Raw genomic sequence first — 26,151 nt, forward strand, 5'->3', positions numbered from 1 at the left:
GGATCAAAATATCTAATGGATCCTTTGCATTAGAGTTCCTCTGGCGGCCCCTGTCTGTGTGAGCAGTTATCAAAATCTAGTCGTACTAGCTTTCGCTCCACCCCCCTCCCCCTCCCCACGTGGAAGCAAAGAAGGAAACAGCCCTGTAAGCTCTCCCAGGGCAACTGTCAGCCTCCTCGCGGGACGTTTGCCTCCTGCCCAAGGAGAAACGTTCCCTCTGGAGGTTTGGGTGGCCACCAGTTCCCCGACGTCCGGGCCCAGCAGGCTTTTCCGCTGAAGCAAGGAGAGCAGGCCGCACTGCGCCTGTGGGAACCGCAGCCCACGGCCCGCCCCGCCTGCGCCGCCCAGCGTCAGCCACGACCCCTGCCTCAGCGGGCCGCGGCGGAGCCATGCAAGAAGCCCTTGTGGAAGTGGAGCCCCGGGCTGCGTTGGCCCAGCCTGCCGAGAACACTGTGCCCTCGGAGGCCGATGCCGGGAAAGCCAGGGGAAAAAACCCGCTCTTCAGGATCTTTCCAGCTAACCTGATCAAGTTCGGAAGTTTCAAAAAAAGGGAAAGAGACCAGGCTGGGTCCACGCCCCCCAGTATCAAGAAGGTACGGGAAAAACAGGAAGAGAGTTTGGAGGGGCCCTGCGGCTTGGGCTGTATGACTTTTCCCCGCTGTCAGCGTTTTAACAACATCCGTTGCTTCCTGATTTTCTTTTGCATCCTGGTCATCTCTCAATGTAAGCCTGAGGGGGGGCTGGGTAGAGGAGAGGTGGTTCTGGTGCGGGCCAATGCTGGGCGTCAGAGGGTTGCCTACGTTGGGGAGGCGGAAGAGGGACGAGGTGCGTGGGGAGAGCCACGTGTGGTGTGGCGGCCCCGCTTCGTGTGGCGGGACTCTCCAGCGTCCTCAAGGTACGTCTGGAATCAAAGCTGGTTAAACGGGCCACTGCCTGGTTTACTTGACCTCATCAGGCACCTGATGGACATAATCTCCCCTCCGTGTGTGAAGGGGGCCTGGCCTCCAGAGAGCCTGATGGAGGGAGGGTGGCGTTGAGTCGTTGAACCGTTGTTTGGTCACCAGCCCTGAGTAGCTCTGTCATTCAGGGCTGAATCACTTGGAAGATTAAAATAAAGTTGAAAACAGTATCTGTGATCACCAGGTTGTTTCTGCTTCTACCCACAATTTTGAGACACATTGGCCAAGCCACTTGTCTCCTGGATCTTGTTTCCTTGTGTGTGGATTGAAGAGGTGGAGTGGGACCTCAAACTATATCAGAGAAACCAAACTCAAAGGTGTTTATCTTTGCCCACACAGTCTGAAGAAGAGTGTGAATTTGATTGCCTTTAGAGAAGGCGTATATTTTCTACTTGGCCACAGCCCTCACCACTCCCATTACACCTAGATTCTTTACTATCCTGTTTACACTGATGATATTGGAGTTTGCCAAACATGATCTCTTTTTGCTCTAAAATGCTGTGACTAAATAACTTCAATAAAAAGGCTATATGTGATAAGTACCATATGAGAGGAACAAATAAATAGTCATCAGTTTGTCTTGAGAAATCATTAAAGAAGTTTCTTTGAGAAAGAAGCATTTGAATTATGCCTTGACAAATAGGTATAGTGATAGCTGGGGATGTAGAATATTTATTGAATAAGGAAATGAATGAAAGAGTGTTTTGGTAAGTAAACACTCAGTTACAGGAAAGCCTTGTTTTAGAATGGTGAGTGACAAGTTTGGCTGGATGATGGTTTCACCTAACCACCCAAACCGGTAATTATATTTATTTTATTCATCGTGTCTCCCCAGGACCTAATATAGTGACTGAGGCAGAAAAGACAATAAATGTGTATTGAATACATAAGTAAATTAAAAAAGAAAAAGACAAATTGTGGCCACATTATGAAGGTCTTTAAATATCAGACAGAATTCTGAAAGGATACTAAAAGTTGTTTACTTCCCATTAATGTACTGGGTTAATAAGTCAGGTGCTTTACAAGCATTATCTCAATATAATCTCCCTATTCGGTGGGTAATGTGGAGCCAGTGAACGTTTTTAACAAGTGGTTGCAGTGAATGGTTTTTAGCTCTACTACTTATTGACTGACTTCATACAGATCATTAGCACAGTTTGGATATAAATACTGAGTCTTTCATTCATAAATGAATTTATTTAAATGAATTCTTCATTTTCCATTTATCAATTCATTTATTTACTGTTACATTTTAAACAATTTCAAACATACAGAAAGGGTGCAAAGGCAATACAAAGCATTCCTGCCTCCCCTTCACCTAGATTCTCCAGTTGTTTACATTTTACCACATTTGTTCCTTCACCTTTTCTCTCCTATACTTATAGACTTTTTCAGACATGGTGCCCCATCACTGCTAAATACTCCAGTGTGCATCTTCCCAAAGTGAGGACATGCTGCTGCATAACCACCTTACACCCCTCCCAGTCAGGAATATCAGTGTGACACCACCATATCATGTTATGAATTCGTACCTCCACTCACATATTGCCAACTGTCTCAGTATTTTCTCCTTTTCCTTTTTGGTCCAAAATTCTATCCAGGAACACATGTTGCATTTAGTTGTCATACTTTAGACTTCCTCTTTAGTCTTCAACAGTTCCTCATTCTTTCCCTGTTTCTTATGTCCATGCCAGTCTTAAAGTATATGGGTCTTTCATTCTCTATGTTGAACTTTGACATGGTTTTTTTTGATCATTCCTTATGACCAGACTCAGGCCATACCTGCCTGCCTGCCACCCTCTCCCTCTCTCCCCGCAAATCTGTGGTTTGCCTTTTCATTTTCTTTTGCCTTTTTGATGAAAAAGGTGTTCACTTTTGTTGAAGTCCAGTTTCTTAATTTTTTATGGTTCATTCTTTTTGGTTTCTATCTAAGAATGTATTGCCTAACTCAATGTCATGAAGATTTTCTGCTTTGTTGTCTTCTGGAATTTTTATGGTTTAGCTCTTATGTTTAGATCTCTGATCCATTTTGACTGAATTTTTTGTGTGTGTATGGAAAGGGTCAAAAATAATTTTTCTCCATATGGATACTTTATTCCAGCATGATTTATTAAATAGACTGTCTTTTGACCCATTGCATTACCTTGACACTGTTGTTGAAATTCTAATCTCTAGAGTCTTTTTCTAGCCTCTCTATTCTGTTTTATTGAACTAATATGTCTAACTTATGCAAATGCTGTATTGCATTGTTTACTCTGGTTTTATTATATGTTTTGAAATCAGGTATTTTTATGTCTTTGTTCTTTTTAAAAGTTGTTTTGGCTATCCTAATTACTTTGCCTCTCCACATTAATTGTAGAATCAATTTGTTTAATTCTGTAAAAAACTTACTGGGATTTTAGTTGGGTAAGCTTTGATTCTATAGGTTTGGAGAAAATTCACATTTTTTTTCTTTTAATTTATTAAAGAAAGAATACAGAAATTACTATTGCTCAAAACAGTCATTCTACGGGAAACCTCAAATAGCAAATTAGAATTATATATATATATATATATATATATATATATATATATATATATATATATCGGCTGCTTCCCACTAGCTATCTATTTTACATTTGGGAGTGTGTATATGTCCATGCCACTCTCTCACTTCGTCCCAGCTTACCCTTCCCCCTCCCTGTGTCCTCAAGTCCATCCTCTACAGAAAATTGACATCTTAACAATACTGAGTGTTCTGATGCCTGACCGTGGTGTATCTATTTAGATCTTCTCTCCTGCAAGTTTGCTGTATTAATTTATTAGTTTTAGGAGGCTTTTGGCAGATTCCTTAGGATTTTTAACTACGTAATCATGTCAGCTGTGAATCAGGATGGTTTTACTTCTTTCTTCCCAGTCTGTATGCTTTTTATTTCTTTTTCTTGCTTTCTTGCACTGCCTAGGACCTCCAGTACAATGTTGAATAGGAGTTCTGAAAAGAGATATTCATTTATTTTTCCTGATTTTAGGTAGAAATCATTTAGCCTTTCACAATTAAGTATGTTAACTGCAGGGTTTTTGTGGATACTCTTTACCAGTTTGTAGATGTTCCCTTTTATTCTTAGTTGGTTGGGAATTTTTGTCATCAATGGTGTTGAATTTTATCAAGTGTTTCTTTTCCTGTATCTACTGAGACCATGATATGGTTTTTCTTATTTATTCTATTAACATTATATATTGTGTTTTTTGATTTTTGGATGTTTAACCAACCTTGCATTCCTGGGATAAACCCTTATTGCTGGCCTATTATCTTTTTTTATAGATTGCTGGATTCAATTTGCCAAAATTTTGCTAAGAATTTTTTTTTAATGAGAGTATTGGTCTGTGGTTTTCTTGGAATGTTTTTGTCTGTCTTTAGTATCAGGTTATACTGGCCTTATTAAATTAATTTGGATGTGTTCCTTTCTCTTCTTTTTTCTGAAAGAGTTTATGTATGATTGGGTGCCTACACAAACTCTTTCAGAATTAGTTTGTCGATTTATTGCCTCTCTATATCAATATTAGTATCAGCTTTTTGCCTCTCAGCTCCAAACTCATACTTTTTGCCTGCTTTGTGAAAATGGACCTGGGCCCTTTAAATATTTTTCTTTACTAGCTGTCACAATGTTAAATTTTATCAGTAGAAGGTACTGGAGAGGCATTACACAGGAAATTTTACTTCTTGGTTCCAGTGTGTTTGCTTGGCAAGCTCCTGCAGTGTATACAGGTTTCTCTATCATCAGGCTGTTGCAGTGCTTGCATCTTCTCCAGTATCACTCTGCTGTAGTGCATGGTATCCAGAAGCACTCAGTGGCTGGCAGCTTCCTTTGGCATTCCCCATGAAGAGCTTTCCCCAGCACATAGAAGGAGAACTACCACGAAGTTTTAGAGTATAGATTTCCTGCCAGTTTTGTTAGCATGGCACCACAGTGACTTGGTCATTCAATAAGCCATGGCTATGCTCTCTTCAACAAGGTCTGAATTTTAGCCCTTCAGTGCTCCCTTTCAGCCCTGGGGGAGTGGTTGTTCCTTATATGGGCTATTTCTATATTCTTTAGCATTCTCTTTACATCTAACTAGCTAATGCCTTGTTACTCGAATCTCCTGTTATAGTTAATAATTCTTTATACTAAACTTTTCTTGTTTAAATTACTGTGTGGTTTCTCTCTTCTGATTGGATTCAGACTGTTATGGAATTGGTATCAGGAGTAGTCCCAGAAGATATACTCATAAAGTTGTAATTTTAGGATTGGTTTCGTTATGCCTTTAATCTTGAGTGAAGTGCTGAGCTCTTTGCCAGTGGAAGATGGGTAGTAGTTCTTGGCATGTAGTGGTATCATAATTAATCAAGCTATCACCTATGCTTGATTGGGATGAAATGCCAAATGAAGCATGTACCTTGAAAGCCGAGTAGATGCTTAATTTACCTTATGGTAGTAATGATGACTATAAGGACTCTGGTGATGGATGGAATCTTTTGAATGCCCTTAAGCACTTATGAAGAGAAAATGACAAACTTAGGTTTGTTAACTCTCAGCTCAAGTTATAGTCTGAGAATTCAAGAGCTCCCATCAAAGCCCTGAAGTAAGCTCTCATTTCTTTTAACCACAGAACAGATATTTCTGGAAATCAAACACAAAATGTAAATGTATGGATTGATGAATTATAATGACAGTTGAATTCAAAATCTTGTCAAATTTGCCCTGTGTCTTCCCCTCTCTTATGTATTCAAGAAGAGTGTTAATTTTTCAGTCTGTTCAGTTTGTTACTTATTAGGACATAGTGGTAACTTCTAAGCTCTTTACATGTGGAACTGAACTGTGTGTAAGTGTTTGTGTGGACATATATTTTCATTTCTCTGGATTTATACCTAGGAGTGAAATTGCTCAGTCATACGGTACCTCTACAGTTTAATTTTTAAGTGTGCTCTAGGTTTTCCATATATGTACTTCAATGATTTGAAGAAGTTGCCTTTTATTCCTAGTTCATTGAGTGTTTTTATTATGAAAGGGGGTTAGATTTTGTCAAATGCTTTTTCTGCATTTTGATGTTCGTGTGGCTTTTATTTTTTATTATATTAATTTAGTGAATTACAATGATTCATTTTCATATATTGAATTGAAATTAAGGAGGCCTGTGGCTTTGGGCACTTAAATTTGGTGAAACATTCAAAATAATCATAGAGACAACCTATTTAAAGAGATTTGTCTTGTAAAGTATTTGTCAAAGAAAGATTCTCTGAATTGAGTATTTTGTCTGAAATATTTCAGTACAAAAATATAACTGAAGACATTATTTAGTAGTGTTTTCTTTGAGCTTATGGGATACTTGCACACTTATAAAGAGTGTTTTTTCAATGAAAATATTATGATCTGTAGTAAAGAATCATTTGGAGGCTTTATCAACTTCAAATTTATTAACTATTATATTGGAGATGTCTAAGACCTCAGTCAGGCTAAATGATTCACTAGAAGGACTCAGAGAAAGATGTTATACTCATGATTTATTATAGTGAAAGGATACAGATTGAAATTAACAAAGGGAAAAGGCACATGAGACAAAGTCCAGAAAAAACCAGGCTAGGCTTCCATGTGTCCTTTTCCAGTGGAATTACTACTAGGGATATGCTTTATACTCTCAGCAACAACGTGTGATAACACATATGCAAAGAGTTGCCAGCCAAAGAAGAGCATGTGAGCCTTGGTGTCCAGGATTTTTGCTTTTGTTTTTGTTTTTGAGGGGGTGTCAGTCCTCTAGGCATGCAGCATCTGTGTGACTGACCTCAGCTACGCAGATTCTATTACTCCATCCCTCACATCCAACAAAAAAGGCATTCACCATAAATCATGTTGTTAACATAAACTGTATGACCAAAATGGGACTGTGTGGCTCAAGGCCTCCAGCATATAAAAGCACTCTTATATGGTAGAATATTCCAAGGGCTCAGAGTCATCTCCCAGGAGCCAACCAAAGACCAGTCTTGAAGACAGGCCTTTTTTTGAGCAACCCAGGCTTGAGTTAACTCTTTACTGCAAAACTATAAAAAGCAATTCTGAATTACAATTAATTTTTTTTTTTTTTTTTTTGGTGGTACGCGGGCCTCTCACTGTTGTGGCCTCTCCCGTTGCGGAGCACAGGCTCCAGACGCATAGGCTCAGCGGCCATGGCTCACGGGCCCAGCCACTCCGTGGCACGTGGGATCCTCCCTGACCGGGGCATGAACCCGTGTCCCCTCCATTGGCAGGGGGACTCCCAACCACTGCGCCACCAAGGAAGCCCCTACAATTAATTTTATAAGAACAATTAGAGATAAGATCATATTAAAATATATTCTTCAGAAAAAATATGAATTAACATTTTATTAGAGGTAAGTATGGCTAAAAAATTGGTTAAAGTATCTGAGTGTGTAACGAGAATAATATTCCTTTATTTTGAAAATATCATGATACATAGTATAAAGATATTTTTAAAGTTTTTGACTAAATTATTAGCTTCACTAATGTAATAAAACTAGTTGGTTTATAAATTACAAAAATTATATGATTTTTTATGTAGTACTCCATACCAGGCATTGAACCAGGAAAAATACAAACCAAACAACCCTTAAAGATGGGAATCTGGAATTGGTTATCTGACCTGATTGGGCTTGAAAGCAATGAAAAAAGCAATATTTGTGCCTGTGGAAAATGGTACACTGGAAGTCAGTGGCATGTAGTTACTTAAAAGAGTTATTTAAAATGTTGCCTGGGATAAAGTTGTTACTAGAGGCAAGACTTTGGGAGACAAAGAGCTTCTGCAATTGAGTCTTATGGTGGAAGTTTTGACTACAGAGATTTTGGGGTTGATTGCTTCTCACTGCACTGAAAAATTCACAGAAAGAAAATGAGAAGTTTAGGGCATGATTAGAAATGCGTGAGCTTTTCCGATGGTTCTGTGAGAATCTTATCACTTTTAGGCACATACTGCATATTTGGAACAGTACCAACCCGTATTCACACTTTCAGAATTACAACATAAGTTGAATTCATAAATTTATGAGATCACTTATGTGAGAACTGGGGCATTGATTGGAGAAGAGTGGAACCCTGAGAATTGGGGCAAAGGCATTTGGGTGGAATTCTGTGAATCCGACAACTGTAAACTCTGAAATCCTGAACCTCCTTTCCCAGTAGGACCAACTATTCCTGCTATGTCTCAAAAAGAAACAATTCCTTGCTTGGAGACCCTGAATTTACTTCACCTGAGTTAAGGGACTGCTGATTGCCCTCATGACCCACCCTACCATCCCTTATTGCTACTAGACTCATAGCTAGAATCAGATTCCAGCCTTCCCAGAATGACTAACATAAAATCTGTCCTGGGAGATAATATCTTATATACCCAAAATTTGCCTGCCACTTCAGTGATGTCTCTAGGGACCAATTGGTATGGAGTGTGCAGGGCTACCTCTTCTCAAACGAAGGACAAGTTTTTCATTTCTACCACCCACTACTAAGAAAAAACATAACCTTTGGTGAACCTGTGGTTTTCTGAAGACGAAAGTCTGCTGTAGTATAATGCTATAGGAAGCATCATAGCCCTGAAAAACAGAGAAAAAAGGAAGTTCTTCCAGTGGGCAAAACATTGGAGAGTACATCTGATTGTCTGTATTGCCTAGGTACCAGGCTGCCTTTGACTAATGGTTTGACCTTTTGGTGACTAGGAAAGGGTTGGGTAAGTGATATGTGTCTCTGAATGGGCAAAGTTATCCTATGTGAATGTTCACCAAAAGAAATCCATCGCAGAGGAAGCTGTCAGTAATGAAGTAGATAGACAACTATCCTGTGAATATTAATCAGCCTCTTTCCTCTGCCATTGTATGTCTTGTTCAGTGGGCTCATATTTATAGTGACAATCACATCAAAGATAAGAGTTTATATGAGAGCTGAATGCAAGGCTTTATCTTCACCAGAGCTGATCTGGCTGTTGCATTTCGGAGTGCCTGAATTGCCACCAGGAAAATTCAACACAATACAGGAAATAACTCCATTCCCTAGTGAAACCAACCAGCTATCTGGAAACAGGTTGATTATGCTATCTGCTTCTACTATAGAGTGGGCAATAATTTCTCATCACTGAAGTAGATATTTATTTTAGATCTGGATTCTTCTTTTATCACCACAGTTCTGCCAGAACAACTATAATTGGACTTAATGAATGCCTCATACACCATCATAATCATCTTATGTAGTATCACATTGCTTTTAATGAAGGAACTCGTTTTACAGCAAAAGTACATCAGGAAGTTCATGTTCATGGAATTCACTGGTCTTACTACAGAGTTCAATAACCAGAAACTCTTGGTGTTATAGATAATTTTAATGTCTTATTGAAGACTCAGGTAAGGCTTCAGCTAGGAGACAGCAATCAAAAGTTTGGGTACTGTCTTGTAGAGTGAGGCATATGCATTATGATAGTAACCTATATATGTTATCTGAAATCAAGAGGAACAAGAGAGGGTGAATTTTGGAAGGAGGAAGTTATAAATATCAGCTGTAGTCTAATAACCATTTAGAGACATAAAAATTGTAACAACTATGCATTTTTCTCTTGTTTTAAGTGTACGCACACACAAACATATATACATTTGGGTGTGTATGTATTTCAATTTTTAATTTTTTTCTCTTCCTCTTTCCCTTACTATTTTATAGAAGAGTATTGTGGAAGATAACTTTACAAATTTGTCTCTACAGAATATTCCTAAATTGGAAGAGGAATTAATACCCCAACCCCAGAGACGGACACAGTTACTGACAGGACATTCTTTGCCTTGGCCAGTATCCTCCTTGGCCACATTTAAAATGAGAGTTGACAAAGTGAGAGAGTGGCATGGACATATATATATACTACCAAACGTAAAATAGATAGCTAGTGGGAAGCAGCCGCATAGCACAGGGAGATCAGCTCCGTGCTTTGTGACCACCTAGAGGGGTGGGATAGGGAGGGTGGGAGGGAGGGAGACGCAAGAGGGAAGAGATATGGGAACATATGTATATGTGTAACTGATTCACTTTGTTATAAAGCAGAAACTAACACACCATTGTAAAGCAATTATACTCCAATAAAGATGTTAAAAAAAATTGAGAGTTGAAGAAAGTGCTTTTAGGTGCAGCAAAGTTTCTATATCTTGTTTCTTGCTGGTTTTGGTCTGTTAAACTGCTGTGGTTCTGGGTCTGATTATCGTTTCTTCTACAATACAGTTCCCTCACAGATTTAGTTAGGCCTACATCTTTGCTTAATTATTTATTTACTTATACCATTTATACCTTACAATTTAATTTTTATGTTAAAGAAAACCCATTCAGGTTTGTGATTCAACTAGAAGAAGGGTTAAAATTACCTTGAAATGGATATGGTGACTGATTGGACTATGTGTTTCCATTTTTGGGGAAAAAGTGAGAACATCTTTGTTTGTAAGAATGATAATCGCAACATGTTTGGCAGAAGCATGATTATGTTGCTATTAATTGGGTATGGAAGTTTAAATATGGGAAGAAGGGTGAAAATGTGTCCTAAGTAGTCCAGAGGGTGAACTCTTCAAGTTATTTGTTGGCCATGCACTCCATAGTTGCCATTCTGGACTCACCCCTATTTCCAAGGGGACTGGCAGCCTGTAAACTACATTTACCAGACTTCCTTGCCAGCTGGCTTCCACTTAGGTGTTGCCAGTAAGAGGCTGTGGCAGTACATTTGAAAAAGGGGCAATGGGAAGCCTCTCTCTTTTTTCTCTCTCTATTCTGGTGATGATTTTGGCAGCAGCAGCAATACTGGGTAAGTGAAGGCTCCTGGATTTATAAGCAGGAATAAATAAAACCTCATCAGCAACAACCGTGGATGATGCAGCAGTACAGTGTTCATGGGCACTGGCTCAAGCAACTGCAAGAGCCGCAGAAACAGCAGGTGACTATGAGGTAGCTAAATTTCATAGCATTAATAGGTGTGTGGGTCCTGGCTTCCTACAAAGAGGTAGTGATTGCAGTTCCAACAGCAGTAGTAGCAGCAGTAGCTGTCACTACTCCAGCAACTTTAGTGGCATTTATATCATGAGTTTTGGTTTTTTTTTTTTGGTACGCGGGCCTCTCACCGCTGTGGCCTCTCCCGCTGCGGAGCACAGGCTCCGGACGCGCAGGTTCAGTGGCCATGGCTCACGGGCCCAGCCACTCCGTGGCATGTGGGATCCTCCCGGACTGGGGCACGAACCCGCGTCCCCTGCATCGGCAGGCGGACCCTCACCCACTGCGCCACCAGGGAAGCCCTATCATGAGTTTTGATTAGTAACTATTTTTTCTTTTCACTCCAACAAATGTATTACTTTTGTAACCAACACCGATATCAATTTCTTTCTGTTTCAAATATTTAGTATGTTTATTTTTCCCAGTTGGATGCTTAGTTATAGAAATACACATATATGATACCATTTACTTACTGTTCAAGAACATGACAAATGATACTCTATATTGTTAAAGGATGTATATATACATTGTCAAAAAAGTGTTAAAACGGCTCAGAAATGGTAAACTCCAAATATTGGATATGGGTTATAGAGTGAGAGAGAAGAATGTGTTTAGGGAGTGCATGTTGGGTTTCAACTGTTTTGTTAATGTTTTATTTCCTATTCTAGATGGGAGATAAGCAAATATTCATTAGATTGTTATTTATTCATTTTTAAATAATTGAAACATAATACATTAAAATAAAGATCAGTACTGAGATGATTAAAAAGAGCATATTCTTCAGTATATTACTCATAAATATAGTTTAAAAATAGTTACAGGGCTTCCCTGGTGGCGCAGTGGTTGAGGGTCCGCCTGCCGATGCAGGGGACACGGGTTCATGCCCCAGTCCGGGAAGATCCCACATGCCGCGAAGCGGCTGGGCCTGTGAGCCATGGCCGCTGAGCCTGCGCATCCGGAGCCTGTGCTCCGCAACGGGAGAGGCCACAACAGTGAGAGACCTGCGTACCGCAAAAAAAAGATCGATATCCTTAAGTCACCCCCAAAATCCCTTTCCCAGTTGTATGTTATCACACCACATGTATATTTGATGTTGTTTAACCAAACAAAATTGATTGTAAACGTAAAACTTATAATAAAACCTCACTTGTTAAAAAAAAAAAAAAAGTTACAAAAATTCAATTAGCAAATATTTCATAGAGGTTAAGACCTATTAGTGTTTTAGAAAAGGAACTATTATGTATTTATAGATCTTAAACATTCAGAGTAATGTAAAATAAACTTAAGTCATTGCAAATTGTTTTGTTTTTCAGTGATTATAATGATGATCTATTTTGTCTTTATAAAGATAATTTAATGCATATTATTGCTTTCTTTTTTTCTTTTTACATTTTAGGTATTGTGTTTGGTCTTGTAGATCTGAGCACTGACAATTTTCAGAAGGAGAATCATCTGAAAACCGCTGAGAATTTAGTGCTGTCATTGACCTATGATATTTCATCTTGCCTGGTAGTAGTGTTTATAGCATATTATGGAGGGAAAGGAAACATACTAGGATGGATTACAGTTTCCTCCTTTTTAGTAGGATCTGGATCACTTTTATTTGCTTTTCCATACTTTAGTGGTGGAAATTATAAAATGACGGTAGAAACTGAAGGTAAGATTTTAAAAGATACTATCATACATCAAATCATTATTCATTTAAGCCACTGGCTCTAGGAACTTAAAATAGACTGTGATATTTATGTGTATGTACATTCATTCATCTGTATCTACTTATATGATCAAGTTTATTAAGCTAACTAATGGTAACTCCCTGGTAACATGTATGTCATTCTCCCATCTTCTCATGATCATATACCCTTTCATCTAAGAGATGGGCCTAGTAAGATGAAAGAATATTTTGGATGATATTTGGGATAATTATTTTGTGAAATTGGTTTTCTTTTATCAATTTTCATATATATTATAAATCTTTTGACTTATGTCTTCCACAGTATACTTAAATTGATCCCTTTATTTTGACCTCAGCACACATATACACAAGTACAAAGGCAAAGATAACCAAACTTACACAGACACACACAAAAAGTCAGAACTTTTCTAACTACTTCTGCCATTTCAAAATGGGTGCTGCCCTTTGACACAGGACTTCGAATCTGGAAAGATTGGAGGCTTCTTTGCTTTCTTCATTGTTTTTTTTTGATTTATTCTACAATTTTTTGCTACTCCCAGTAGATAAAAAGGCTATTTGAAGTCCATAGCACTATTTCTGACACTTCTGTGTCAGGGACTTTCTTGTTATGCATAGGCTTATAAAAGTGTTGGAATGCATTTAACAGTTTTGGAAACTTTAAACTGGGCTTTAGCAAGAAATGATGGAAAAGGCATGAGGATGTCTCTATATGTGTGTATGTGTGTGTATACATTTTTATGATGTTTAAAAGTGTGATGTGTGTTTATGCTGTGTGTTTACAATGTAAATAAAAAGTTCATATTAAATATAATTTATACAAGATATTTAGCTATATATACTATGTAATTCATATTATAAATAATATACTGATATGTATATGATATATATCATAATTTATGAAATCTATAATATTCACATATATTTATTATATTTGTAGACTATATGTAGAATAAATACATTTATTAATTTATAGAATATATTTGTAATATATTTATTATATTTGTATAATGGACAGCTAATTGAATTAGAAGATGACTTATGGGAAGAAAGGAGTGGATAACACTTTACTCCTATTCTTCCCTTAACCCTTTTCTGGTGAGAAAGGGTGAAAAGTTAGGAAGCACTGCTTGAGACATTAAAAATGCTGCTTGATGAGTACTCAGGAGTAATGAGAGTAGAAATAGTACAGTCTTTCTTCCTTTGTGTTTTCTTTATAGTATCTAGATTCTAGATATTTTATTTTCTGCTTGTGATTAGGAACGTGTAATTTATCTAACAACAACCATTCAGTGTATTTACTGGGTAACTCTCTGCTTGTTGTTAGAGAAGCAGAAATAGAGTAAATAAATGGTCTTTGCAGGTAGAAGTGCTTATTTCATACACACATCTATGCAGATATTTCACTCATTTTGTTGAAAAGTTTAGTTCTTACATAACTAATTTTCTACTCTATGTACATACTTCAGTTTATGTATGTATATATTTTTAATTTCTGTATTTTCTTCTTTCATCCTTTTTTGGGGGGGGTCCTTCTCTTATTCTTTTCTGAATATCTCTCCTATTCTATTCTCTATTTTCCCCAGTTACCTGCCATACCCATCTTCCTGTATGACTGGCCTGAACCTTGGAGCAGTCCATTTATCACCACCTTACACTCCCTTTCTCTGCCCCCTCTACCCCATCTCAGTTTTCTATACTAATGACAAATTGGTCTTCAGTTCCTATGTGTCAACTAACATGTAGAAATCATAGTAAACCAAATCCTTGAGAAGTTAAAACTGATTTTCTCCTCTAGTTCATGCAAACAGTTGTATCACACTCTGATCTTTAGTTTCTAGATCTCTGCATATAATTGAACACCCAACATATCCATGGTTGCGGTGCACTGTCACGTTACTAAGAACTTACTAAATATCTGTTATCTCACTGTCTGATTATATCCACTAATTCTTCTAACTCACTCATATAACAGAAACATCAGTTCTTTCCTTTCATTGGAACCTTTAGTGTATTGACATCTACTTTCTCCCTTTATCAGATTCTCCTTGTTGTTACTTTCTTTCATTTGTAGCTTATTTTATGTTCCTTAATATGACATGTTAGAATATTTCAGACATACTCTAATCATTATACTAAGCTCTCTGTCCCACTGTCCTTTTTTGTTCCTGGTCTGGAAAACTTTTGATCCAACCATATACCTTTCTTTTATATCTATATCTGGGCTGCTGATGAGTGTTTTAGAGAAAAATCACACAAGAGGACAGCTTAGTCCCACAATGAATTTGTTACTTTCAACCTCAGTTATACTTTCAAATGGATCCATTCCCCTGATTTTTTTTTCAGTTCCCTTCTATAATTCACAACAAAGATTTTTGATTTTCCTCATGTCTTAGTTAGTTTGGGCTGCTATAACAAAAATATCATAGACTGGTTGGTTTAAAAAACAGAAATTTATTTCTCACTGCTCTGAAGGCTGAGAGTCCAAGATCCAAGTGCCCTTCTTCACTTTAAAAAATCCCTTGTTTGGACTATAATTTCAAGAAGGGCACTAAAAGATTAGTTTTATCCTACTGGTAGAAGACATTTGTTTTCAAATGTTGGGCAGCAGGAATCTCAGAACCATGATCCTTAGGAGAAGGGAAACAAGATGAATGTTTTTTTTTCTAGAAGGAGACAAGAGTAGTAGATTAGGGACATACTTGATTATCAGGAGGGTGAAGGACCTACCTGAGTTTAATAATCATGCATTCAAAGTGAGATTTGCATCGTTGTGTGTTTCCCTCCAGCCTCATTCAACTTTGGAAGTGTAGGTGTAGGTAGGGAGAAGAGTTTAATTTGACCAGGGCTGAAGTTTTACTAAGGGATTGCATGATATGAAAGAGAACAAAGGATTTAAAAGTGTTAAGATGATAATGAGAGAAGTAAGGAGATGAAGGGGACATTGAGATCGTGAAAAGGAGCAGGATCAATGGATTGATTATAGATCTTGGTGAGTTTTAAGGATTGTAGCAGCTGGGTTGCTAGAAGGAGTGATCTGGAAAAATAGAGAGAGTTTGACTGTAGGATGCTTACAATTAAGGAAGGCTTGTAGTTATTTTTCCAAAAGTTTAAAATGAGTAGCTAGGGTTAGTGGAATACAAGTAGATGAACGGAGAGGAGTTCAAGGAACTAAGAAGCTAGGGTGTTGGAAATATCAGATTGATACTGATATCACCACAAGTTAACATGTCTATGTAAAATTGAATCAGTATTTTGGATCCCAATTCTAGAGACCTCCTTCCATTTGACGTGGGATCAAGTTTCATTCTCTGTGGATACTGAACCACCTGAAAATTTCCATTTGTGTACTATTTTGCAGTCTATACTATTACCAGTTTTCCACTAATATTTTAAGAGCATTTGTTAAATTCCAATCAAAATAGACACGGTCAGAATGATCTAATTAGCATTACCTGGATCTACCAATCTAATGACAAATGTAATTCCAACAAACATTTATTTACTATTGATTTACAACCATGTGAATTTGAAAAGCATAAGAAATACACTGTCACCTAAAGGAGTTTAAAATCTAGTACATTACCATATAATGAGCAACAGAGAGAAAATTTTATTGTATAATGCCTTGTCTTTATGCACCTGTATTCTAGAAGTTAGTGGGTCTAAAATGGGAAACTATTTAGTAACACGAAGTTAATGTGAAGATTGCTGAAGAAGTGGATCTAGAACTAAACTCAGAAGGTAATCTTTAGTAATTCAGATAATTTAGGACATTAGAAATACTTTTACCCTGGGGTCAAAACTCAGGGGTACCAGATGCCAAATTTAAGAGGAATATGTGTGTATGTGTGTGTATATACATATATGTATGTATATACTTATGCACACATAAGTATATATATACATATAATTATGCATACACATTTATATTGAGTTTATAATATGTGCATATTTTCCAGTATTCCCACAAATTTTCTTTTATCGTTGCTTTTTTTCTGAGAACATGACGATTGATTATAGAACTACTACATTCAATATACATGAGTGTTAACTAAAATAAAAGCATAATGGTGGAAATAACTTATAAAAGGTAAAACATTTCATAGAAGATACTGCGTATTTGTTGTATGTTTAACTTTTGACTCATTTAACAAAAATATAATTATCTTTTCAAAAGATACTTGCCAAGAAATGAAGATGGTCAAGGCTTGCAAGAAAGCTTCATTATCATTCCAATCAAAATATATGACGTTCTTCATCCTTGGGCAGAGTGTGCAGGGAATAGCAGCTATACCTCTTTATGTCCTTGGAATAACCTTTATTTATAACAGCGTTGCCACACACTCAGCTGGTATTTATCTAGGCAAGTTATTTCCCCTTCTAATATGATTTTTATATATTTTCATCCTATCAACCTATTTAGGCTGCAGTTCATTTCACTGGGAAAAAAATCTCAAATTACCAGATTAAATTGCTCAAGTAGTTGTATGTTTTAACTTTAAGGATACAGTGGGGTATCACTTCTTGGCCTTTTGGCTAATATCAAGGATATAGTGGGATGTTGCTGCCATAATGTCCATAAGGGAATAGAAACATTGTTTATGCTTGCTTAGAGCAAGATTCAGTGTGGTGCTGAAATAATCATTACTAAGCTCTTTACGTACATTAACACAATCGTTTTGGGGAGCTTTGATTTTTTTTTTTTTTTTTTTTGCGGTATGTGGGCCTCTCACTGCTGTGGCCTCTCCCATTGCGGAGCACAGGTTCCGGACACGCGGCTCAGCGGCCATGGCTCACGGGCCCAGCCGCTCAGCGGCATGTGGGATCCTCCTGGACCGGGACACGAAACCGTGTCCCCTGCATCGGCAGGCGGACTCTCAATCACTGTGCCACCAGGGAAGCCCAGCTTTGATATTTTGAAGTTAATGAAAACATAATCTCATTCATCCTATCAAGGAGAGGAGTGATGTGCTATTTAATTAGCTACAGTGTAGTATCCTCTATTTATAATATTTCATGCTAGTGTACAGCACAATAAGTAGCCCTGGGGTACAGTAATCTGTACCTCTTTATATTGTAATAGCTTCTGGTCCTGGTAGATCATCTACTTATACAGGGTTATCTAACTATCATTTTTGGAAAAAAATTTAAAGTTGTTTTTACATACTTATTGTGAAGGTGACTTAACAGAAAATAACATTTTTCACCAAAATAATAATTTTTCCACCAGAGGTAAGGAAAGTCATATCAATGAACTAAAATAGATAATATTCATATTTATGTTTGTTTTTAGAGAAAAAATTGTAGCCATTCATTACCGTTGGCTGATGGTGGCAACAAATCTGTTTGTTTTACTTTTGATTCTACTGAATAGCAGTTAAAACACATGTATACACTACAGAGAGTAGCTTACTTTATTGCTACCTCCTGCCACCCTGGCAGCTAAAGTGAAGGATGCAAAGGTGATGTTTATGTTAAAGTATCATCTTGCTTTAGTACCACAAATTAAATTGAAATAAGACCCGTTGAATTTGTATTAAATATATGTATATTTATTTATATTACATTAATATATAGATTAAATAAGGTACAGTGAATTACAAAATTATCTGAGTTTTTCTAATATGTGCATTGAATAATATGTATGATGATAAATTTTATGTGTCACCTTGGCTAGGTTATGGCAACCAGTTGTTTGGTCAAACACCAGTCTAGATGTTTCTGTGATAATTTTTAGATGTGACTAATATTTACAATCAGTAGACTTTGAGTCAAGCAGATTACCCTTCATAATATGCGTGAGCCTCTTCTAATCAGTTAAAGCCTTTTAGAACAGACTGAGGTTTCCCAAAGAAGAAGCAATTCTGTCTCCAGACTACAGTGTAGAAACTCTGCCTGAGTTTTCCCATGCTGCTGGCATGCCCTGTAGATTTAATTATGGACTCAAGACTATAACATTAACTCTTACGTGGATTTCCAGCCTGCCACCCTGCCCTACAAATTTGGATTTGCCAGCCCTACAATTTCATGAACCACTTCCTTAAAGTCTCTGCCTCGCTCTCTGACTCTCTGTCTCTCTGTTTCTGTCTCTCTGTTTCTCCCTCAATATCCTATTGGTTCTGTTTCTTTGGAGACTAATAGAATATTCCATGAAGCTTTCAGAAATAATTCATTGCAGTGAGATAATTTTTATCTTTTTACAACAAAATTGGGTTATGTAGTTGTTTGATGTTCAGTTATCCATTTTATAGGCCTTGTGGAAGCTGCAGGAATACTCGGATATGCTTTGGGGTATGCAATAGGAGCACCCTTGATTAAGGCCTCTGTGAACAGTACTTTTGAGACAAGGTAGGCTGGGGTTTTTTTTTCTCTTTATTTTCTGTTTTACATTGTATAAAATATTTATTGGATAGATACTGTAGCTTATAAATATATAATTTGTAATTACTATTTTAAAAATATGTAAATGTGACTGATATGCACATATGTATATATATAAATATATCTAAAATACACATTTTATCTTTGCTGTTTGAAATATAATTCAAAAAACAACTTATAATGACAACCATACTACTATTTCCACATATAGTTTTTTTAATTGAGGTATAAAACACATAGTGTAAAATTTACCATCCTAACCATTTTTAAGTGTATAATATAGTAATGTTAACTATATGCATATTGTTGTGTAACGTATCTCTAGAATTTTTTTGTTTTGCAAAACTGAAACTCTATATCCATTATACAACAACTTGCCATTTCCCCCTTACCCCCAAGCCCTGGCAGTGATTCTTCTACTTTTTGTTTCTAAGAGTTTGACTGTTTTAGACACCTCATATAAGTGGAATCATGAAGTAATTGTCTTTTTATGACTGGCTTATTTCACTTAGCATAATGTCTTCAACGCTCATCCATGTTGTAACATATAACAGTATTTTCTTCTGTTTTAAGGCTAAGTAATATTTCACTGTATGTATAAACCACATTTTCTTTAGCTATTCATCTGTCAGTTGACCTTTAGGTTACTTCAACCTCCTCTTGGCTATTGTGAATAATGCTACAATTAACATAGGTGTGCAAATATCTCTTTGAGACTCTATTTTCAATATTTTTGGGATATATACCCAGAATTGTTAGATGGTATGGTATTTCTGTTTTTAATTTTTTTGAGGAACTTCCACATTGTTTTTTTTTTTTTTTTTTAACAACCATCCTAATAGGTATGTATGAGGTGATATCTCATTGTGGTTTTGATTTTCATTTCCCTGATGATTAGTGATGTTGAGCATCCTATCACATACTTGTGGGCCATTCATATATCTTCTTTGAAGAAATATCTATTCAAGTCCATTGCATATTTTTCAGGTATGTTTTTTTTTTTTTTGTGGTACATGGGCCTCCCACTGTTGTGGCCTCTCCCGTTGCGGAGCACAGGCTCCGGACGCGCAGGCTCAGCAGCCATGGCTCACAGGCCCAGCCACTCCACGGCATGTGGGATCTTCCCAGACCGGGGCACGAACCCGTGTCCCCTGCATCAGCAGGCAGACCCATTGCATATTTTTAAAATCAGATTTTTGTTTGTGTTGAGTTGAGGCAGTTCTTTCTATATTCTGGATATTAGCCCTACTCCAGATACATGGTTTGCCAATATTTTCTCCCATTCTATAGTTTTTCTGTTCACTCTGTTGATTGTTTCCTTTGCTGTGCAGTTTTTAAGTTTGACGTAGTCCCATTTCTCTAATTTTTTTTGTTGCCTGTGCTTTTGGTGTCATATCAAAAAATAATTGCCAAATCCAATGTCTTGGAGCTTTCTTTGTATGTTGTTTTCTGGGAGCTTTATTGTTGCAGGTTTTATGTTTAGATCTTTAATCCATTTTGAGTTATTTTTGCATATATTATAAGGAAAGGGTCCAACTTCATCCTTTTGCACATGAATATCCAGTTTTTCCAGCACCATTTATTGAAAAGATTATCCTTTCCCTGTTGTGTATTCTTTTCATCCTTGTAAAAGATTATTTGTCCATATTTATGAGAATATATTTCTGGGATCTTTATTCTCTTCCATTGTTCTATATATCTGTCTTTATATCAGTACCATACTGTTCTGATCACTATAGCTTTGTAATATATTTTGAAACCAGGAAGTGTGAAGCCTCTGTCTTTATTTTTCTTTCTTGGGATTGTTTTGGCTATTTGGGATCTTTTGAAATTCCATATGAAATTTTAGGATTTTTTTTCTATTTCTGCAAAAAATTCTGTTGAGGTTTTGATAGGGATTGCATTGAATCTGTAGACCACTTTGGGTATTAAGGGCATTTTAACAATATTGAGTCTTCAAATCCATGAACATGTATGTCTTTCCATTTATTTGTATCTTCTTTAATTCCTTCAGCAATGTTTTGAAGTTTTCAGTGTACAAGTCTTTGCCTTGCATGCTGCTCATTGTTAGTGTATAGAAACACACTTGATTTTTGTGTTGACTTTGTATCCTGCAACTTTGCTGAATTCATTTATTAGTTCTAATAGTTTTTTTCTTTGGAGTCTTTAGCATTTTCTAAATAGAAGATCATGTCATCTGCAAACAGAGGTAATTTTACCTCTTCCTTTCCAATATGGATGCCTTTTATTTCTTTCTCTTGCCTGATTGTTCTGGCTAGAATATCCAGTACTATGTTGAATAGAAGTGTTAAAAATAGGTAGGTGTCTTTGCCTTGTTCCAGATATTAGAGGGAGAGCTTTCAGTTTTTCACCATTGAGTGCAGTGTTAGCAGTGGGCTTTTCATATATGGCTGTTATTATGTTGGGTAATTTCCTTCTATTATCAGTTTGTTGAGTGTTTTTACAATGAAAGGGTGCTAAATTCTGTTGAATGCTTTTTCTGCATCGAGATGATCATGTGCTTTTGTCCTTCATTCTGTTAATGGGGTAAATCACATTAACTGATTTTCATATGTTGAACCATTCTTGTATTCCAGAATAAATCTCACTTGGTTATGATGTATGATTCTCTTAATATGTTGTTGAATTTGGTTTGCTAGTATTTTGTTGTTGACTTTTGCATCATTATTCATCAGGGATATTAGTGTGTAGTTTCCTTGTAGTACTTTGTCTGATTTTGTTTTCAGGGTAATGCTGACCTCATGGAATGAGTTTGGAAGTATTCTTACCTCTTAATTTTTTTGGGAAAGTTTGAGAAGGATTGGTATTACTTCTTCTTTAAGTGTTTGGTGGTACTCTCCAGTGAAGCCATTTGGTCCTGGGATTTTCTTTGTTGGGAGGTTTTCTTTTTTTTTTTGCGGTACGTGGGCCTCTCACTGTTGTGGCCTCTCCCATTGAGGAGCACAGGCTCCGGACGCACAGGCTCAGCGGCCATGGCTCACGGGCCCAGCCGCTCTGCGGCATATGGGATCTTCCTGGACCAGGGAACAAACCCGTGTCCCCTGCATCGGCAGGCAGACTCTCAACCACTGCGCCACCAGGGAAGCCCTGTTGGGAGGTTTTTGATTACTGATTTGCTCTCCTTATTGGTTCTGTGTCTGTTTAGATATTTTATTTTTTCATGATTCAGTCTTCATAGGTTATATGTCTCTAGAAATTTTTCCATTTTTTCTAGGTTATCCAACTTGTTGGCATAAAATTGTTCATAGTAGTTTCTTATGATCCTTTCTTATTTCTGTGACATCAGTTGTAATATCTTCTCTTTCATTTCTGATTTTTGTTATTTGAGTCTTTTTCTTGGTCTAAAGGTTTGTCAATTTTGTTGATTTTTTAAAAAAAATCAACTCTTAATTTAATTGATTTTCCCTATTGTTTTTCCATTCTATGTTTCATTTATTTCTTCTCTAGTCTTTACTATTTCCTTCTTTTTGCTATATAAATATGTATTTTTAAAAATTAATTATTTATTTTTGGCTGTGTTGGGTCTTCGTTGCTGCATGCAGGCTTTCTCTAGTTGCAGCGAGCGGGGGCTACTCTTTGTTGTGGTGCGCAAGCTTCTCATTGCACTGGCTTCTCTTGTTGCAGAGCACAGGCTCTAGGTAGCTGTGGCTCACGAGCTCTAGAGCGCAGGGTCAGTAGTTGTGGCACACGGGCTTAGTTGCACCAAGGCATGTGGGATCTTCCCGGACCAGGGCTTGAACCTGTATCCCCTGCATTGGTGGGTGGATTCTTAAATACTGTGCTACCAGGGAAGTCCCTAAATATGTATTTTTAAAGTTATATTTAATTATGTATTGGGAAGTGGTACTATAAGTGACTTATTGCCTTTTTTAGTTCTCTCATTAAGATGACGGAGTTAATGAAGGAGATAAAAATCTACCACTACAAGAAAACAGAAAGGTCCACCCTCCATTTCTGAAACTCTGGTTTTATATACACGTAGAACTAATTAAAACTGAGGTACAGAAGCCAACTAGCTCCTCTTATTTATTGCCAACTTGCCAACTATTTCCATAGTTATTTATTGCTACAGATCGTATGTGGAAGCTCTCCTCCTAGCTCCCCTGCCAGCTCATCTGGGTTCTTACTTAGCCATAGTGAAGTTTTGGTAGCTGGAAGGGGCAGGGTGGGTGGGCAGATAAAGTATCAGAGAATATGTGTTAGATGTATTTTTTTTGACTCTCTAAATTCACTTCCACCTTTCTAAAACCTTCTCTAGTCTCTTTTCTTCCCCAGCAGGCTATATTGAAAGCCTCAACATAATCCCTTGAACTCTGGATTTCAGTTGGATTTGGCCAATGAGAGGCACTGGCAAATGAGAGGGCAGGAGCAAATTAAGGCTAGAGTATTATCCTTCCAGTTTCTGCAGGGGTTGTATCCAGATTGGCTGTATTCCTATTCTGAAGATGACGCCTCCTTTGAGGCTTCCTTTTCCATTTATTAAGCACTGTTCCACTTGACATTAAGGCTTGTCATAACAGTTTGCTACTGTACTGCTGACCCCATAATTTTGTGCTGTACCCTGTTCATTTCCCTAAACTCCGCCCACATCACTGGAAATAGTCTTCTTGTCCCTCTCTCTTCAAATTATCTCAGATGAGTACACCATCTGTTTCCTGTAAGTATCCTGACTGATACTAAAAATAGTATCAGGAGTAGCTTTAGGATTCCAGAACTAGGTTGCATATTTGTATGCACAGATAACCTCCTTGCTGGGAGTAAATTGAAGATAGTTACTAAAATGATCATAGGTTGTAGGATGGGATTAAGTTCAGGGAGGGCAAGACTAGGAAATTAAATAGTTGTAGCATTTAATCACTGGAGGGACAGAAGTTATTTTAAGAGTTCTGGGTCATAAGGCTTCTTTTAACAATACTAGAAAATATTCCCAGGGAAAAGGAAACATTTAATTGTGTGAATATTAAGTTCTCTCATTGAGATGAGAAAGGGGATGGCCACTATATTACAACTCTACTCAACAGTGGCCTTGAAATCAGGAGATCAATCTAGTGAGTAGAACTTCAGGCTGGTTGTCCACTTAGCATAGAAGGAGGGATGGCCTGAGGTATAAATTTATACTAATTTATGGTTGTGTAGCCAAGGACTTAGAAAAAGATTTAAAAAAAAAAAGGTAACCAGGAGGATATGTGGATGAAACTCTTAGAACTGGCACATGAAAAGGGTATGTACTTTGGAAGAGGCTCTTTAATCAGCTGGACAAGATGTCCCATCCTGTTAATGTTAGCCAGCCTCTCTCTTTTCTTTTCTAACCACCCTAATTCTTCCTCAATAAGCTCATGTGAAAAGTGGCCATGGTGACAGTAATGGTGAGTTTGCATGAGTGCAGTAACATGGACTTCTTCACACTAAGGACAATCTCTCAACAAGAATATTTACTAGGATATGAGTATTCCTACTGCTGAGTATCCAATTCGTCAGTAGTAGAGGTCAACCCTGAGTTCCCGATATGACACATTCATTGGGAGACAAGCTGTCATCAGGTTGATTACTTTGTTATTAGGTTGGCCCTCTTTTAACATAGAGATTTGTCTTTATAGGGAAAGATACTTATTCTAGGCAGGAATTTTTCTTCTGTACTGTCTTAGTCCATTTGGGCAGCTGTAACAGAAATATTATACACTGGGCTTACAAAAACAGAAATTTACTTCTTGCAGTTCTGTGTGCTGGGAAGTCCAAGATCAAGGTGCTGGCAAATTCAGTGTCTGGTGAGATCTCGCTTCCTGGTGTCCTTGCTTCTCCCTGTGTCTTTACATGGATGAAGGGGCAAAAAGTCTATCTGGGGTCATTAATCACATTCATGCAGACTCTACCCTCATGACCTAATCACCTCCTAAAGGCCCCACTTGCTAATACCATTACATTGATACAAAATAATGTCACAGCTGAGAAAATCCCCCACAAAATTATGGCCTGAGCATTACTGGAGACAAAGGATGTTGAAACTGCAAAAGAACTGTGAGTAAAAAAGGAAAAATCAACAAATCCCAGCAGAGGATCCTTCACATTTCCATCTCACCCTGCCCACTGCAAGGCTTTGTAGTTTGCAAAGGCCAACCAAGAAAAACCACAGGGAAGAAAGAAGACAAAGTTCTATCAAAGCATGATTAGGTATGATCACTAGAAGGGTAATACACACTCAATCTGAGAGTTCAGAGAAGGGACTATAAGAAAAAGATTACCAAGTATATGTGATTTAAAGGGTCACGTACCCAGATACAGTGTTAGTTGTGCAACTTAAAGGGCCAGGCTTATCCTAAAGAATTGGGCACATGATTTAAAGGGGCAGGAATGATTTCAAAAAAGAGAAGAGATTTAGAGTGATGTCTTCTAAATGCATAGCTTCTGTTGGAGAAACAAGTTTAAAAGGAACAGAGAATTACTCTTCGTCACCTGTATGGACAGGGGAAAAGTGGGGAAAGGAAAAAATTTAGTATCCTGCAGGACAAAAGAGAACCACGTAATTGGAGAACTCACAACCACTCAATTTCAGCAAAACAATAACAAATTAACAGAAAATTCTCTTTCTTGCTCTGTTTAATCATGGCTTTGTTTGTATTAAAATATACAAAGTTGAAAATTTTCATTTTCTCTATTAAAGTGTTGAAGACAGTGATGATAATGAACGCTGGCAGCAGAGTTGGTGGATTCATTTTGTTATTATTGCAGTTATTGCATGGTCTACATTAATACCATTTTCATGCTTTCCACACGGTATTCGAGGTGACTATAAAAATATAATTCATTAAATTAAAGGACAGTATATTCTTCATCCCTACCAATTCTCAGAATATGGCTGAACTGCATTTCTTTCTGTGTACATTTCGTTCTGTCATGGACATACAGTGACATGTGCTAGTATTATTTGAACAAATAAAGCCGCATGTAGCCAAGTATTATTTATGTACCAGACTTTCATTAGTGCATATTCTTGCTTCTTGTCATTCCTCTTTAAAAATGCTTTATATCTAAAATTCAGAAGTTTTCTTAAAGAAAGAAGCATATTTAAACCTATTTACCTATCATG

At 37.3% G+C, this 26,151-nt stretch overlaps 1 protein-coding gene across 1 annotated transcript in view; it reads left to right on the forward strand.

Moving 5' to 3' along the window:
• The first annotated feature begins 389 nt into the window (after positions 1-389).
• Positions 390-26,151, forward strand: part of SLCO6A1 (solute carrier organic anion transporter family member 6A1) — a 98,274-nt gene continuing 72,512 nt past the window's right edge. The window contains exons 1-5 of the mRNA XM_032626530.1: positions 390-723; positions 12,366-12,626; positions 16,843-17,028; positions 18,917-19,013; positions 25,726-25,847. Coding sequence (XP_032482421.1) covers positions 390-723; positions 12,366-12,626; positions 16,843-17,028; positions 18,917-19,013; positions 25,726-25,847 — 1,000 coding nt within the window. The remainder of the gene's footprint in view (positions 724-12,365; positions 12,627-16,842; positions 17,029-18,916; positions 19,014-25,725; positions 25,848-26,151) is intronic.

The sequence above is a fragment of the Phocoena sinus genome, chromosome 3, assembly GCF_008692025.1.
Source record: "Phocoena sinus isolate mPhoSin1 chromosome 3, mPhoSin1.pri, whole genome shotgun sequence".
Taxonomy (NCBI): domain Eukaryota; kingdom Metazoa; phylum Chordata; class Mammalia; order Artiodactyla; family Phocoenidae; genus Phocoena; species Phocoena sinus.